A 17351-nucleotide genomic window follows, 5' to 3' on the forward strand; every position below is an offset into this window, starting at 1 on the left:
TGTTTTCAGCCCAGGTACTCTTGTTCATCCAGGAAAAAGGGGATTGGAGTCTCATAGGTGGGATGGGATTCCCCCTTTCCCTCAACAACATAGACTTCACAACAAAGCACAAGGTGTACTTAAGACAGGTGATACCCAGAGAGAGGTACACAAAGACTGCCATTCTCATCCAGCTGCAATAGAGAAGAACCCTTAATCAGACTATGTCTAATTTAGGTGAGAAGCCTAAGGTTCGTTGCTCATAGTACTTAAATGGGGGCTAGCCAGCCTGGGGGAAAGACAGATATCTTTTCCCTTCATGGGAAGGTAAACCTTCTACTGCCCCTTCTCTATTGACCTCTTCTCAGATGAGGAAGAACAGCATACAAGCTCCCAACCAAAAGCATCTAGGGAAAGCATATGCAAAAATCTCAAAACTCCCCAAGAGTATTTGATCATGTACATAAAGACTGTAATGTGCATCTGCACAAGGGGTTGAATGGATCACATTAATTCTGGCATTTCTTAACTTTTGCGTGCTTGACTTTGCAACCTTAATGTTCTTTTAACATAACTTTTGTATGCAGTTTTCTCAGTTTTTAAATAAAGCAAACTGAAAGAAATTCCATCATGTGGAACCATATTCATCCCCACATAGGTTATCAGTGGGGTTGGAACTTTTATATCCATAGCAAAAACCTCTACTGCCTGAGAAACAGAAAACTGGTAGAAATAGTAGGCTGGTGACCTTTATGTAGATGAGTCACTAGAGAGGAATCACCCTTTGCACATGCTCTGCATACATCTGTTGTTAGAGGCTGGCAGCTAAATTTTACATTTCATATGGGCTGAGCATCCTCCAGCCCAAGGCTAGGCAATAGTTTCCCTGCAGTTGTTGCTCACAGCTGCTCAGGTCTATGGTGGCACTGGGCACCAGTACTAAGAGCTGGGTCTCCCCTGTGCTCTCAGTGTTCTCCTGTTGGTGTCCAAACAACCCGAGAGCAGGACGTAGGCAGACTCAAACAAAGAGGGGTTAGGAGCAGAGAGTGGCAAAGGCTAGAATAGGTAAAGGGCCACCCTACAGTGGGAACAGGAGTAGGGTGGGGACAGGTGCAGAAGGGTCTGTAACCATTAAAACACACTCCCATCCAGAACCTGGAACAGAACCCAGGTTTTCTGAGTGCCAAACACTCTTTTGCTATCTAGTAGGTAACTATAAAATCCACTAGTAAACTATGTCATTTTCAGAAGTAACTCTGCCATATTTGGGTGGATTTTCATTGAGAACGCAAAAGGCACGTTTCTGAATCCAGGGACAGGATTGAGATTTAGCTGGATAGTGTGGGGAATTATTGAATGCTGCATGTTAATATTAAGTTAATTAGCTAGAAAACTTCAGTTTATATCGCTGTCTCTTTTCATCAGCACAATTTTCGCTTACAGTTGGTTAATATAAATGTGTTCTTTTATGCTGTGTTTATGAATTTGCTAATATTGTATAGATTTATTTTCATTCAACATAAAATTTATCTCCCTTTCAAAAGAGATTAGAAATGTGTTCTCTTAGAGAGAGAGACAGAATTTATAATTTCAAAAAGGGGTGTGTGTGGGGTTATATATATTTAAAAAGCATTATTCTTCTAAACAGGTTTTAAGCCAGGGCAGCGCAAAGTTTTGTTCACCTGCTTTAAGAGAAACGATAAACGTGAGGTTAAAGTTGCTCAGCTGGCTGGTTCTGTTGCTGAAATGTCAGCTTATCATCATGGAGAGGTGAGTATGAAAAATGGGAAGGATGTATTTTTTCTATATAGAATATAGGTGAATTTTTTATTTTGTCAAAAGCGCTTAACAATTGACCAAGAGTCCTTCTAGTAGAAGTGTTCAGAACCTTTTTAAGAAAGTGAACTAAATGGAATCCATTTTGATAAGAAGACAGTTAGTTAGTTTTATTCCTTCATGCACAGCCATGTCCCAAACAAAGATTCTAGGCTGTGGGAAATTATGCTGGGGCAGCTAGTTAGTGGATTTGCACCAGGTCCTCAGTCATGCCAGCTGTATACCTGACCATGTTTTAGACTTAGGCAGGAAAGACAAATTGTTTTTATGTAAAAGTAAAGAAAGTTAAAATGGGATTCTGTGATCTCTTTCCAGAACGTTTTGAAATTGTATGATACAGTTTCTTGCATTTAATAAGATTAAAGTATTTGTTTTCCAGCCTTTCTGGTATTTATCTGGAATATTATCAATACTGCCAGAAAATAGAATTGTCAAAATATAAATATAAAAATATACGTTCAAAAAGCCACCATCATCATTTTGTGGGAGAGGAGTGATGATGCACAATCAGCAGAGGTTATTCTCTCCTGTACACAGAAGTGAGTGTTTGAAAACTCAAAACATTTGTGTGAGGGTAGGGGATGAGAAAGTAATACATATGTAAACTTCCTTGTACAGAAGGACAATGAGAGAGAATACAATATTTTAACAGTTGAACTACAGATTCCCTATTTCTGTAATAAATTATAGCCGTCCATTTTTCAGAGAGACCATGTTTGAAATCAGGGTAGAATGAGTTATGGATTATCTGGCAATGAAAACCTGTTATACTAGCTGATTAGGAAAGAGTACAATTTCTTACAGTGAATAGTAACCATGTCTATGTATTTTCTTCCAGCAAGCATTAATGATGACTATTGTCAACTTGGCTCAGAACTTTGTTGGAAGTAACAATGTTAATCTGCTGCAGCCTATCGGTCAGTTTGGTACCAGGCTTCATGGCGGGAAGGATGCTGCCAGCCCTCGATATATTTTCACAATGTTAAGGTAAAAGCTTGCTCAAAACAAATTAAACTAAAAACACATAGAGCCAAATTTTCAAATTGCCTTTGTTACTGCACTACAAGATTTGCAAGCATGTATTTGTTTGTGAGGATGTATGTAAGAGACGAAGAAACCAAGTAGCTGGGTATGCTCAAATTCCTGATTCACATGTGCAGATACTTTTTTTGTGCGCACAGATTTTCCTGCTAATTTTGTGAGAGTAGTACTTGTGGACTTAAAAAAAAGTTAGCTGTACAAATTTTACTTTGAATCATAAGGTTACAGATTGAAAAGGCAGATCATCCAGTTCAACTATCAGTCTTCAAAAATGGAACTGTGCGATTTCATGTTGTCTTTCTGATTCCACATAAAATGTGTTACAATCCTTTTACCCATGAATGTATTTCTATATGGCAGCCTTACAACTCAGTATAGGCTTTGAAAGTCAAGCTGTGTTGTTTCCTTCTTCCATATGGCCAGTATTTAGGTTCTGCAAACAAAATTATGATCTCAGTTGCACCTGTGCAACCACAATGTAAACTAATGGGATTTCCTAGGTATAATTGAGAGTATAATTCAAAGACAGTGGAGTGGCCTGGAAGTAAGTTAGAGTGTAGTTTGGCAGACAGAATTTGCTCCCTATAGTAAATTCTAATATTTTGTCCAGTCTGATTGTAAATGTTACATTATATGGCTTCTACCATTTCCCTTAATAAATTATTTGACGTTGATATTGAGCCTTAATCCTTTTGTTAATTTCATTTGATTATTCTAGTTATATCCCCTTCTGCATGAATATCAGTTTTGTATTCCTTCCACATATAAATGTTTCTATGGTACAGTACTTTAATAGATTTAATATGTTCTCCTGTTCATTTGATCATATGCTAGAAGACTGATTTGCCTAGTTCATTGTGCATAATTTGTAAAGGGCCCACTGATGAAACCTCTGTTTGTAAAGTGTCTCATGGACTCTTGAGGCTTTTATGCCTACAGTTAAGCTTGGCTTTTTTGGTTTGGTATGAAACTGTGAACATTGCTGTTTTCTAACTGTCTGCTTGACTTATCTCTAGTCTTTTGAGGAGAGGTATTGAAATATATGAGTCCTGAGTACTTCAGTGTACCGGATTTCTGTATGTTTTAAACATAGGATGGTAAGATATATGCACATGTGGTCATAACCCCCCCTCAAAAAAAACAAAAAAACAAAAAAACCCAAGCACCCTGTATTTATTATGAACTGATTGTTCCACTGTGAAGGTTCAATAATACATCTGTCCTTGTTTCAGAAAACAGTATTTTCAGCTTCATAATGGCAATTAAAAAGAGAGAAAATACAATTTTTTTTAATGAGATGAAATTTGGGCCCATTAATCTTCATCGTGTAACACATTTTTTGACTTACTGGGCTCTTGTTAAAGTATGTTGTTTTCTTCTTTTTTTCAAAGCTCTTTAGCACGGCTGCTTTTTCCTGCAGTGGATGACAACCTGCTTAAATTCCTTTATGATGATAACCAGCGTGTAGAACCAGAGTGGTATATTCCCATCATTCCCATGGTTTTAGTAAATGGTGCTGAGGGAATTGGTACAGGATGGGCGTGTAAACTTCCTAACTATGATACCAGAGAGATTGTGAACAATGTCAGACGAATGCTGGATGGCTTGGATCCCCATCCTATGGTAATGTAACTCACAGTGTATGCTGCTATTTTTATGTTTCCTAAACAAACCTGAGTTTTGCATTTATAAAGAGCATCTTATATCACTTTAGAAACACATCACTGCCAAATGATTATCACCTCTGGAGAGGAATTTATTGTCTTATGTCTTATTCCCATTGAAATCAATATATTGTAATTTTACTGATTCTTTTAATGGTTTTTTCCTCCATTCTACTCGTTGATTTGTCAGTGGGCTCTCAAAATCACAGTTGTGGAAAGATCTATTGAATATTGCGATCTGGTAGCTAAAAAGCTGTATCAGTCATTTCTTTAAGATAAGTTACAGTATATCTTCAGCCAACCTTAAAGCCTCTATGGCTTGCATTGGAATCTCTAAAGCATCCTTTGTCTCGACTAAACTATGTTCCCTTTTATGTTCCTCTATAGCTAGAAGAAAAATATTGTTATTAAACAGGAAAACCAACAATTTCCAAATCATAACTCTTGTGTGTTCATTTGTTTAAAGTTTTTTTGGGGAAGCTCTCAGTGCTGCCACATACCTGAAAAGGCTCCAAATGCTAGATGAAAAGAAGAACCCAGCTCAGTCTGAAATCATTTCGGCATAAATTCAGCTGAAATCTAGACAGCAGAAACAACCCTTTCATGTTTATTACTAGTTTGGACATGAGTGCTGGGTTAGATTTGCCCGTTTCATAGAACAAAGTTTTATTTTTTAAATTTTATTTTTCAGTTCAGATTCCACTTGCTGGACTTCTGCACTTCGATCCCAGTTCACTGCCTTTGTTTGAGAAAGCAGCTTCAGCTTTTACAACACAGGATTTCCTCTCACCAACTGCTGGGAATGCCACATAAATGAAAATCTTCACTAATTGGAATCTGTTGGCCTTCCTTTTAGGACAACCTGAGAATTCAGTGTATTTAACCTGCATTCTGTCCTGTTTGGCCAAAGGGACCTTGTCTAATGTAACTGTGTCTTAGTGGGTCACAACTGAGGATGCCAAATTCAGGACGAACTGCTTAGAAATAGGGCAAACACAACCCAAAACTGGTGGTTATTCTTTTATAAGATATACCAAACCAGCCACAAAAGTAAACTCCTGTTTCACCACACTGGCTAACATAAAGGCAGTTTCCTCAGACATTTCAGTTTTTATAACATCACCAAAACCATTGGATTCAGAGATGAGTGGTTCTTTACAACCAGTCTCATCAAATAATAGGTTCTCCTGATCCCAAAGGATCAGCCACACATCCAGGTCAATATATAACTTTGATATGATCCCAAAATCATGCTGATGCCAGTCCTCTGGTATCTAAAATCTAAAGGTTTATTTATAAAAAGAAAGAAAAAGGTGAACGTTCAAACTGATTAAAGGACTCACTTATATACAGTAATGGCAAAGTTTTTGGTTCAAGTTTGTAACAATGATGGAATCAAGTGCTGGCTTAAGTCAAGTCTCTGGAGTACATCTACAGGTTGGATGGATTATTCAGTCCATTGTTCAGAGCTTCAGTTTGTAGCAAAGTTCCTTCAGATGTAAGAAGCAGGATTGAAGACAAAATGGAGAAGATGCAGCTGCCTTTTATAGTCTTTTGCCATGCAGCCTGTGCTTCCTTTGTTTCAAACACAAGCTGCCCAGCACATGGCTTGGAAGCCTTAGACTTCTGTCCATAGGCATGTCCCTACATGCCTTGCTGAGTCATAAGGTGTATCTGCCTTCTCTCAATGGGTCAGTTGTATAGCTGATGGTCCTTAACGGGCCATCAAGCAGGCTAGGCAGTGCTGATGCCAAACTGTCTGGGGATGTCACCCAGAAGCATAGCACAAGTTTGAAGTACAGACATACATACATACCTATAACTCATAATACAAAGATGATACAAACATATAAACAAGATTATCATATCTGGCAAATTATAACATTTTTGCAGATATCATACATGGTATATCTGGCTGTGACCGGTAGCTCAGTTGGGATAGCTGTGGTCACTCAATTAGGGTGAACTGCAAAGAATAGGGTAGACAATCCCCATAAAGCTGGTGGATATTCCAATACTTAAAACTTCACATACAAAAATGATACATGAATACAGATAGCAAAACATAACCTTTTCATAGATACCTCACTTGACAACCTTTGTACAATATTTGCTGCAAATCTATAACAGTGATTGCAACAATGATCTATGGTCATATATTAATCAGATAATGTCACATCTACACTAGCATTTTTCTAAAAAACTCACGGTCACTGGTGCAATTCCATCTTTCAAATAAGTATCACCTATTCACAAAGGGTTCTAATTATATATTCTCACCATTTTATGTATTTGTTTTAGTTTGTACTGTAATATATCTGCAGTGTATTGTAAACTTACAAACTTGCAAACTTTGTTGCAAACTTACACCTTTATGTGAAACAAATAATTCTTCCCAACTTTTCATTTTGAAGAACATTATTAATCTGTATTATTACTTGCACTTGCAGCTTCCAAACTACAAAAACTTTAAAGGAACTATCCAGGAACTTGGTCAGAATCAGTATGCAGTTAGTGGTGAAATATTTGTGGTGGACAGGAATACAGTAGAGATTACAGAGCTTCCAGTGAGAACATGGACCCAGGTTAGTTACAATGAAATAAATTTAGTTTAAAACAACTTTTCTAGGCTACTTAATCACATATTCAGATGAATTCTTTAGGCTGATGTTAGTATGCATTTCAGGAAACAAAGCATAGGTTTCCTTTTGCTTGGCCTCAGTAGAAGGTATGTTTATTGTCATGCTACCTACTGTGTTTTACTGTAAGGAATACCATTTTTTCTTCCTGAATTAATCTGCAATCCCTTTTCTTCTCTGTATGTCTTCAAACATGCCATCCATTCTTTGCTTAGGGACGTCAAATGCCTGCACGACTGGTACCAGTTCTGGTCTGCAGATTGTCTCGTCAAAAGGTTCAGATACTAATTTTTTTTACCAAGTGGCTCTATGAGTGACTCTTGGTGACATCAGGCATTATAATCCCTTAACATTGTGTGATTTTGGAGCATATCCATTTGCATTGTTCAGTCATGTTGAGGAATTACAATTTTTGCTTTATGTTGTTCATTTCTACTGTTTGCTATCTTTCTTGTAGGTATACAAAGAACAAGTGCTAGAACCTATGTTGAATGGGACCGAAAAAACTCCAGCATTAATTTCCGATTACAAAGAGTACCACACTGATACAACTGTGAAATTTGTTGTGAAAATGACGGAAGAAAAACTTGCTCAAGCAGAAGCTGCTGGATTGCACAAAGTCTTTAAACTTCAAACAAGTCTTACTTGTAATTCTATGGTAACTTTTCTATGTTTGACTACCAGAATCATTACGGTAGCTTGTTGTGAGCTCACCTGTTTTTGTGATGGCCTGCTGGTGGCACTTTATTGGTCCAATACATGACATAGCACATCTCTTTCATGTTTTGTTACTAACAAAAAGAATTACTGAGCATTTAAGTTGTTAGTTCTGTTATACAACAGATTTGTCTCTGGCTTATTCATTCGTTTTGGGCAGTGAAACTTAAATTTTGAAGCTTCATCAGAAAAATCTGGTGCATTGGACAATGTTGTATACTTAAAAAAATATTTAATATCGTATTGTAATTATAGAATGACAGTAATAATTTGGTTCAATGGCTTTAAAATATGCAGAAGATCTCAGAAGAAGCACATCCATTGTAGGGCTCAGGTATCTTTCAGCCTGAAGTAACTGCATTTTTTTTTCTGCCAGCTAGACGATTTAAATTTCTTTTCACCCAAAAGCTGGGCAGCTAGGCAATAACATTTAAATCTAAAAGATATTCTTCATATGAAAACTTATTTTCCGCCTTACCTTACACTACATCTGTACACTATGAGCGAGAGGGCGATTCCCCTGCTTGTCAATATATACTTGCAGTAGCTCTCAGTGAGCTAGCATGAGTATAAATAGCAGTGTTGTCTCCGTAGCACTGGTAGTGGCAATGGAGGCACAGCTGATCTGTGCCAAGTACAAACTCAGCTGAAACTGGGTTTAATATAATAGGGCAATCTACAAGTCGAAGCATGAAGGGGCATACAAATGGTTAGCATATCTGGCATGTAAACACCTTGCAAAGCCAGCCACAACAGTGCCATGCGAACACCTGTTCTCACTTTCGGGTGACATGGTAAATAAGAAGTGGGCAGCAGCATCGCCCATAAATGTAAACCAACTTGTTTGTCTTAGCGATTGGGTGAAAAAGAAGTTGGACTGAGTAGATTTGTAGGCTCAAAAGTTTTACATTGTTTTGTTTTGGAGTGCAAAAATTACGTAAAAAAAATAATTCTACATTTATAAGTTGCACTTTCACGATAAAGAGATTGCACTTCAGTACTTGTATGAGGTGAATTGAAAAAAACTATCTTTTTTACAGTGCAAATATTTGTAATCAAAAATAATAATAAAGTGAGCACTGCACACTTTGTATTTTGTGTTGTAATTGAAATCAATATATTTTAAAATGTAGAAAAACATCCAAAATATTTATAATAAATTTCAATTAGTATTCTATTATTGTTTAACAGTTTGATTAAAACTGATTAATCACGATTAATTTTTTAAATTGAGTTTATTTGTTTTGAGTTAATCACTTGAGTTAACTGCGATTAATTGACTGCACTACTTTATATATGTTAATATTAGGCCCTGAATGCCTCCGCTAAATTCAGGGATGTTCATAAATATTTCAAATAGTGTTTGAAAGTATTAGTGCATTAGCTGGATGGGATTTGTTTCTATCACTATGCATGTTCATGTGCTGTATGATTGTACATTAGGGACTGATTTTGATCTCATACCAGTTGTACATAGGTAAAACTACAGTGATGTCAATGCAGTTAATCTTGATTTACACCTCTGTAAGAAACTTTTTAAAAATCCAATTCTATATATATTGTATGTGTATATGTAACATTAGAATATACATAAACTCACGTATGTGGTGTTTAACTTAAAAATATTATTTTGTTTGGATCTTCTGTAGGTGCTATTTGATCATATGGGATGTCTGAAGAAGTATGAAACTGTGCAAGATATTCTGAAAGAATTCTTTGATTTACGATTAAATTATTATAGTTTACGCAAAGAGTGGCTTGTAGGAATGTTGGGGGCAGAATCTACCAAGCTTAACAATCAAGCTCGCTTCATTCTAGAGAAGATACAGGGGAAAATTACCATAGGTAAGAAGAAAAATTATTAAACTCACAAGTTAGAACTGATAAATGGAGAAAAAACATTTTGAGAAGTAATTTAGATCAAAATAACGTATAGACAAAAAGGCATCCGTTTTCTTGACCCAAACTTTTATTTTGTCTCTCACACATAGAGAATAGGTCAAAGAGAGATTTGATTCAAATGTTAGTCCAGAGAGGTTTTGAATCTGACCCAGTGAAAGCCTGGAAGGAAGCGCAAGAAAAGGTAAATGATCTGAGTCCCTCTTGATTCTTTGCAGATTAAATATTGTGGTATTTGTAGGGGAGAGATGTGGAAATTGTTTTATAGTTATGGATAAGATTTATTATTCTTGTGTGGAATTATGAATATTTATTAGGTTAGTGTTAAGAACTATAAGCATCTGTATAATTTTAAATGGTTATATTTTTTGTCCATGTATGACCATAAAAAAAAAATAGTCTCTCTCTCTCTCCTTCCCTTTGCCAGTTTACCATTTAAATTAATATCTTGAAGAGAAATTAACTAAGTAAGAACATTGCCACATATCACTCTCCTGCATATAGATACATTTAAAAACCCCAAACTGGGCTAATTCAAAGTTGAAATGTAAACAGTTATCTGTCATAGGGCGCACCGCTCACTGCTGTTCTGGCGCTGCCTCCTGGTCACTCTAGGGATTAGCTCTTGAGGTCAACGCCCCCTTCTGCAGCTTGCATGCTGTCATATTCTCTCTCACACAGGTCTGCAGCTCCTCTTTCATCCTCATTTGTCCCACAGTGTCCTCTTTGTGACTCAGCCTTCTGGCCAGGTCACCCAATGTTCCCCTCTTCCAGGGTTGCAGTCCCTTTTCTCTAGTAGTCCTAGGCAGTCTTCCCTCTCACTGCCCCGTGATGCCACTCTCAGTGGCTGGAAGGGGAACTTGGGCCTGCCCTCTGCTCCATATTCCAGGCCAAGGACCTTCAGCTCAGGAGTACTGGGCTTTCCTTTTCAGCCCTCACTGCTCCTTCCCTGGATGGCTTCCTACCACACCTGGTTCATCTTCTTACTCTGGGTATTCCAGCTCCAAACCGTCATCCCTCTTGCTACCTGCCTTCTTGCAGTCTTTCCCAGCAGCCTCCTTCTTTGCCAGCAACCTGCCTATTTCTGCACAGCTGAACCTGTTTCTAATTAGTTCCCTGGTTCCTGAGTCCTCCTGGTGCAGCCTGTGGAATTAATTGGCCTGCCTGGCCATCTTAACCCTTTCCAATCCTGTGTGAAAATAATCATGTTCAGAGGAACAATAATTTGGCCTCCTCAGACATTATTTACAGAGTATTACACTTCAGTTTACTGATGCAACCCATACATGCATGACTGATCATTATCTGACACTGTTCTTTTGAGCATACAGTATGATATTTATTTGCATATGAGAGATTGACCTTTGGAATACAAAATAAATGTTACCTTTGTTCTTTTTAGTTATGTATAAGACAGAGTCAAATTTACTAGAATATTTCATTTTTAGAAGTGTTTTATTTGAAGTAACTTCTTTGAGTAAGAAGATTTAAGAGCTCTTTTTGACCTAAACTGATTCATAGTCGATTTCACTTTATCTTCCAAGTTTTAAATGTTAGAAATACTTATGAAAAAGGTTTTTAATTTTAATCAGTTATTTTTTAATGCTGCTATTGAATTTGGCTGTTTAATTATTTACTTATCTAAATATTTTTAATTTAATGTATTTAATTTTATCTGTTTTATAGTGTGTGTGTGTGTGTGTGTGTTTTAATTATTTTCTTATTGCTACCATATTTTAATTATATATAATGTATCATCATGTTACCATTACACATCTTGTGTTTGGTATTTAATAATAGAATTTCTGATAAGAGAAGGAGAAATGTTGATTCCCTCCAAAACTAAAATTCATAACACCCTTGGTTATGGAAGCAGTTCCAGATAACAACTAAAATATTAGTGTCCTTTCCTGAAAGAGACAGTTGTATAATGTGATTGGAATGCACTGCCATCTAATTCAGTCTCTTTTATAGTTCTAAAGTATGTGTAAAATCATAATTTGAAATTACAGTTTGAATACGATTTCATTGCAGGCAGCAGAAGAGGAAGAAACACAGAATCTGAATGATGATGCCTCCTCTTCTTCAGGCTCTACCTCAGGCCCTGATTTTAACTACATCTTAAACATGTCTCTGTGGTGTCTTACTAAGGAGAAAGTAGAAGATCTAATTAAACAGAGAGATTCAAAGGTTTGAATGTTGTGGAAAAACCATTTTGAAACCATTTCATCAGCACCATTAGATCTAATATAAAGCATTTATATTGTGAATGTTCAAATTTGGTATTCTTTATATAGTAACCTAAATTGCTACATACTACCTTTATGTTTTAGGGGAGAGAACTCACTGACCTCCGGAGGAAGTCTCCTTCAGATCTCTGGAAAGAAGATTTAGCAGCTTTCATTGAAGAGCTTGATGTATGTTTAAATACATTTATGAATAAGTTTTTATTAAGAATTAACATTTTAATTGTTATTGTTTTCCTTAAAAAGCAGTTATAGAAATAATGTACAATAAATTGGGAGCAGGAAATCTTTTGATATGTCGTGCCAGGATGGCTGTTTTCTTTCATCAACATAGAATTGGGGCTGTCAATTAATCGCAGTTAACTCATGTGATTGATTAAAAAAATTAATCGCAGCTTTAATCACACTGTTAATAATAGAATACCAGTTAAATGTATTAAATATTTTTGGATGTTTTTCTACATTTTCAAATATATTGATTTCAATTAGAGCGTAGAATACGAAATGTACAGTGCTCACTTTATATTATTTTTTATTACAAATGTTTACACTGTAAAAATGATAAAGAAATAGTATTTTTCAATTCACCTCATACAAGTACTCTAGTGCAATCTCTTTATCATGAACTTACAAATGTAGTTTTTTTTAATTACATAACTGCACTCAAAAATAAAACAATGTAAAACTTTAGCGTCTACAAGTCCACTCTGTCCTACTTCTTGTTCAGCCAATTGCTAAGACAAACAAGTTTGTTTACAGTTACGGGAGATAATGCTGTCCGCTTCTTTATTTACAACGTCATCAGAAAGTGAGGTGTTTGCATGGCGCTTTTGTAGTCGGCATTGCAAGGTATTTACCTGCCAGATATACTAAACGTTTGTATGCCTCTTCATGCTTTGGTCACCATTCCAGAGGATATGCTTTGCTGCTGATGACGCTCGTTAAAAAAATGATGCATTAATTAAATTTCTGACTGAACTCCTTGGGGGTGTGGGGTGCGGGAATTGTATGTCTCCTGCTCTGTTTTACCCTCATTCTGTCATATATTTCATGTTATAGCAGTCTTAGATGATGACCCAGCACATGTTTTAAGAAACATTCACTGCAGATTTGACAAAATGCAAAGAGGGTACCAATTTCTAAAAATAGATACAGCACTCAGCCCAAGGTTTAAGAATCTGAAGTACTTTCCAAAATCTGAGAGGGACGAGGTGTGGAGCATGCTTTCAGAAGTCTTAAAAGAGCAACACTCTGATGCGAAAACTACAGAACCTGAACCACCAAAAAAGAAAATCAACCGTGGATGCTGGTGGCATCTGACTCAGATGATGAAAATGAACACACATCAGTCTGTACTGCTTTGGATTATTATCGAGCAGAACCCGCCATCAGCAGGGATGCATGTCCTCTGGAATGGTGGTTGAAGCATGAAGGGTCATATGAATCTTTAGCACATCCGTCTCAAATATCTGGTGACACTGGCTACAACAATGCCATGCGAATGCCTTTCCTGACTTTCAGGTGACATTGTAAACAAGAAGCGAATAGCAGTATCTCCTGAAGTTCAAATTTCCTGATAAAGAGATTGCAGTACAGTACTTGTAAATACTATTTATTTTATTTTTTACAGTGCAAATATTTGTAATAAAAAATAAATATAAAGTGAGCACTGTACACTTTGGATTCTGTGTTGTAATTGAAATTACTATATTTGAAAATGTAGAAAACATCCACAAATATTTAAATAAATGGTATTCTGATATTGTTTAATAGCATGATTAATCGTGATTAATTTTTTAAATCACTTGACAGCCTTACATATAATCATAGAAAGGTAGGGCTGGAAGGGACCTCAACAGGTCATCTATTCTTCCCTCCCCCCCTCCCCCCCCCATGCTCAGGCAGGGCCAGGTATACCGAGACCATCCCTGATAGGTGTTTGTCTTATCTGTTCTTAAAAACCTCCAGTGACAGGGATTTCATAACTTCCCTTGGAAACCTGTTCCAGTATTTAACTGTCCTTATAGTTAAAACATTTTTCCTAATATCTAACCTAAATCTCCCTTGCTGCAGATTAAGTCCATTCTTCTTCTACCTTCAGTGGACATGAAGAACAATTGATTACCATCCTCTTTATAACAGCTCTTAATGTATTTGAAGACTGTTATCCAGTCCCCCTCTCAATCTTCTTTTCTCAATACTAGATGTGCCCATTTATTTAACCTTTTCACATTGGTCAGGTTTTCTAAACCTTTTATCATTTTTGTTGCTCTTTGGACTGTCTCCAATTTGTCCACATCTTTTTTTAAAATGTGCCCAAAACTGGATGCAATACTTCAGCTGAGGCCTCACTAGTGCAAGTAGAGTGGGTCATTTACCTCCCGTGTCTTATATGCAATATTTCTGTTAATACACCCCAGAATATTAGCCTTTTTTGCAGCTGTCTCACATTGTTGACTCGTATTCAATTTGTAATCCACTTTAATCCCCACATCCTTTTCAGTAGTACTACTGCCTGGCCTTAGCCAGTTCTAACCATTTTGAATTTGTGCATATGATTTTTCCTTCCCAAGTGTACTACTTTCCACTTGTCTTTATTGAATTTCATTTGTTGATTTCAGACCAATTCTCCAGTTTGTCAAGGTCATTTTGAATTCTAATCCTGTTTTCCCAGTGTGCTTGCAACACCTCCCAGCTTGGTGTCATCTGCAAATCTTATAAGCATACTCTCCACTCCATTATCTGAGTCACTAATGAAAATGTTGCAAAGTACCTGATCCAGAACATATCCTGACTAGACCCCACTAGATATGTCCTCCGAGTTTGAAAGTGAGCCATTTATGATAACTCTCTCTGAATATGGTCTTTCAACGAGTTGTGTATCCACCTTGTAGTAATTTCATCTAGGACACATTTCCCTGGTTTTCTTATGAGAATGTCTTGGGGGACTGTCTTACAAAAATCAAGATATATCACATATCCAGTAGGCCAATAACTCTGTCAAAGAATGAGATTAAGTTGGTTTGGCATGATTTGTTCTTGACGGATCCTTGCTCGCTATTATTTATAACCCTGTTATCCTTTAGGTGCTTACAAATTAGTTGTTTAATAATTTGTTCCAATACCTTTCCATTTATCAAAGTTAGGCTTACTGGTGCATGATTCTCTGGGTCCTTTTCTCTTTTTTAAAGATAGATACTATTTGGCCTTTTCCAGTCCTCTGGGCCCTCAACCTGTCCTCCATGAGTTCTCTAAGATAATCACTAATGGTTCCAAGATTGCTTCAGCTTAAGTACCCGAGGTCTACTTTCATCAGGCCCTGCTGACTTGAATACATCTAACCTATCTGAATGTTTAATCTGTTCTTTTCCTGTTCTGTCTTGTGTTCTGTCCCCTATGTTACTAATATTACAATTCCAAAATCACAATTACTCTTTTTAGTTAAGGCTAAAGCAAAATAGGCATTAAACACCTCCGCCTTTTTGCTGTTGTCTATTATGAGCTCCCCTTCCCTGATAAGTAGTGGACCTACACTTTCCTTAGTATTTCTCTTGTTCCTAATGCATTTATAGAAGCTCTTCTTATTGCCTGTTATGTCCCTTGCTAGGTGTAGATCACAATATACGATTCTTGGCTTGTTTAGCCTAACCAAAAGGAGGCTGAGGGGAGATATGATTGCTCTCTATAAGTATATCAGAGGGATAAATACCAGGGAGGAAGAGAAATTATTTAAGCTCAGTACCAGTGTGGACACAAGAACAAATGGGTATAAACTGGCCATCAGGAAATTCAGACTTGAAATTAGACGAAGGTTTCTAACCATCAGAGGAGTGAAGTTCTGGAACCGCCTTCCAAGGGGAGCAGTGGTGGCAAAAGACATATCTGGCTTCGAGACTAAGCTTGATAAGTTTATGGTATGATGGTATGATGGGATATGGGATGGTATGATGGTATGATGGGATAGCCTAATTTTGGCAATTAATTGATCTTTGACTAATAGTGGTGAATATGCCCAATGGCTGTGATGGGATGTTAGATGGGGTGGGATCTGAGTTACTACAGAGAATTCTTTCCTGGGTGTCTGGCTGATAAGTCTTGCCCACATGCTTAGGTTTTAGCTGATCACCATATTTGGGGTTGGGAAGGAATTTTCCTTCAGGGCAGATTGGCACAGTCCCTGGGGGGTGTTTGCCTTCTTCTGCAGCGTGGGGCACGGGTCACTTGCTGGAGGATTCTCTGCACCTTGAAGTCTTTAAACCACGATTTGAGAACTTCAATAGTTCAGACATAGGTTAGGGGTTTGTTGCCGGCGTGGGTGGGTGAGATTCTATGGCCCACATTGTGCAGGAGGTCAGACTAGACTATCATACTGGGCCCTTCTGACCTTAAAGTCTATGATTCTGTGATTCTTTACTTACATGTTAATTGTAGATCCTATCCCAGGTTTCCTTTTTCATGCAAAATACTGTCTCCTCAGCGTGTCTCTTTCTTCTGTTCCTCATACCTGTGGCAATAAGAACAAACTGAAAGAAGTGATTTTTGGAATAATTACTGTGCATAATTACCTTTGAATATTGAATGTAAAATCAAGTTTAAAGTGGTTCCAGGCTACACTTGGATCAGTCTGACCAGAATTAGATGAAATCTGTAATTCCAAAAGTTAAGAAGACAATTGAGCTTAACTGTAATGCACAGAAAATCCTCACATGCTCAAAATTTTAATGTCTATAGATTGAGCTAGTTCCCAAATAGGTCTAATACCTTGTAATATAATTATGCCAGTCACATGAGTTTATGGAAAATTAATTTTGTCAAACTATATCATTTTTGATGAGATCATGAGTTTGGTTGATAAAGATAATCATGTTGATGTAATATACTTAAGACTTCTGTCATGCATTTGACTTGCTACTGCACAACATTTTGATTAAGAAACTAGAATGATGCAAAATTAACATGGCACACCTTAAACTAAGTAAAAAAACTGGTTAAGCAATAGGTCTCAAAATTGTATTGAAAACAGGAAATCATCATTGAATGGGTGTGTTTCTAGTGGGGTTCTGCAGGGATTGTTTTTTGGCCCTACACTATTTACATTTTTATTAATTACCTGGAAGAAAACAAAAACATTACTGATAAAGATGATCCAAAGTTTGGGGGAGTGGTGAATAATGAAGAAGAAATGGCACTGAAAAAGAGCAATCTGGATCACTTGGTATTTTGGGTGCAAGCAAACAATGTGCATTTTAATACAGCCAAATGTAGTCATACAACTAGGAACAAAGAATATATTCCATACATACAAATTGGGGACCTCTGTCCTGGGAACA

At 36.9% G+C, this 17351-nt stretch overlaps 1 protein-coding gene across 4 annotated transcripts in view; it reads left to right on the forward strand.

Annotated features, from left to right (window-relative positions):
- TOP2B (DNA topoisomerase II beta) overlaps positions 1-17351 on the forward strand; it is a 127432-nt gene that overhangs the window by 97251 nt on the left and 12830 nt on the right. For all 4 annotated transcript variants that reach the window (XM_077811258.1, XM_077811257.1, XM_077811259.1 and 1 more), the window contains 9 exons: positions 1628-1749; positions 2654-2802; positions 4248-4479; positions 6971-7105; positions 7617-7817; positions 9526-9721; positions 9868-9959; positions 11810-11965; positions 12109-12192. In XM_077811258.1, coding sequence (XP_077667384.1) covers positions 1628-1749; positions 2654-2802; positions 4248-4479; positions 6971-7105; positions 7617-7817; positions 9526-9721; positions 9868-9959; positions 11810-11965; positions 12109-12192 — 1367 coding nt within the window. The remainder of the gene's footprint in view (positions 1-1627; positions 1750-2653; positions 2803-4247; positions 4480-6970; positions 7106-7616; positions 7818-9525; positions 9722-9867; positions 9960-11809; positions 11966-12108; positions 12193-17351) is intronic.

The sequence above is a fragment of the Eretmochelys imbricata genome, chromosome 2, assembly GCF_965152235.1.
Source record: "Eretmochelys imbricata isolate rEreImb1 chromosome 2, rEreImb1.hap1, whole genome shotgun sequence".
Lineage (NCBI taxonomy): Eukaryota > Metazoa > Chordata > Testudines > Cheloniidae > Eretmochelys > Eretmochelys imbricata.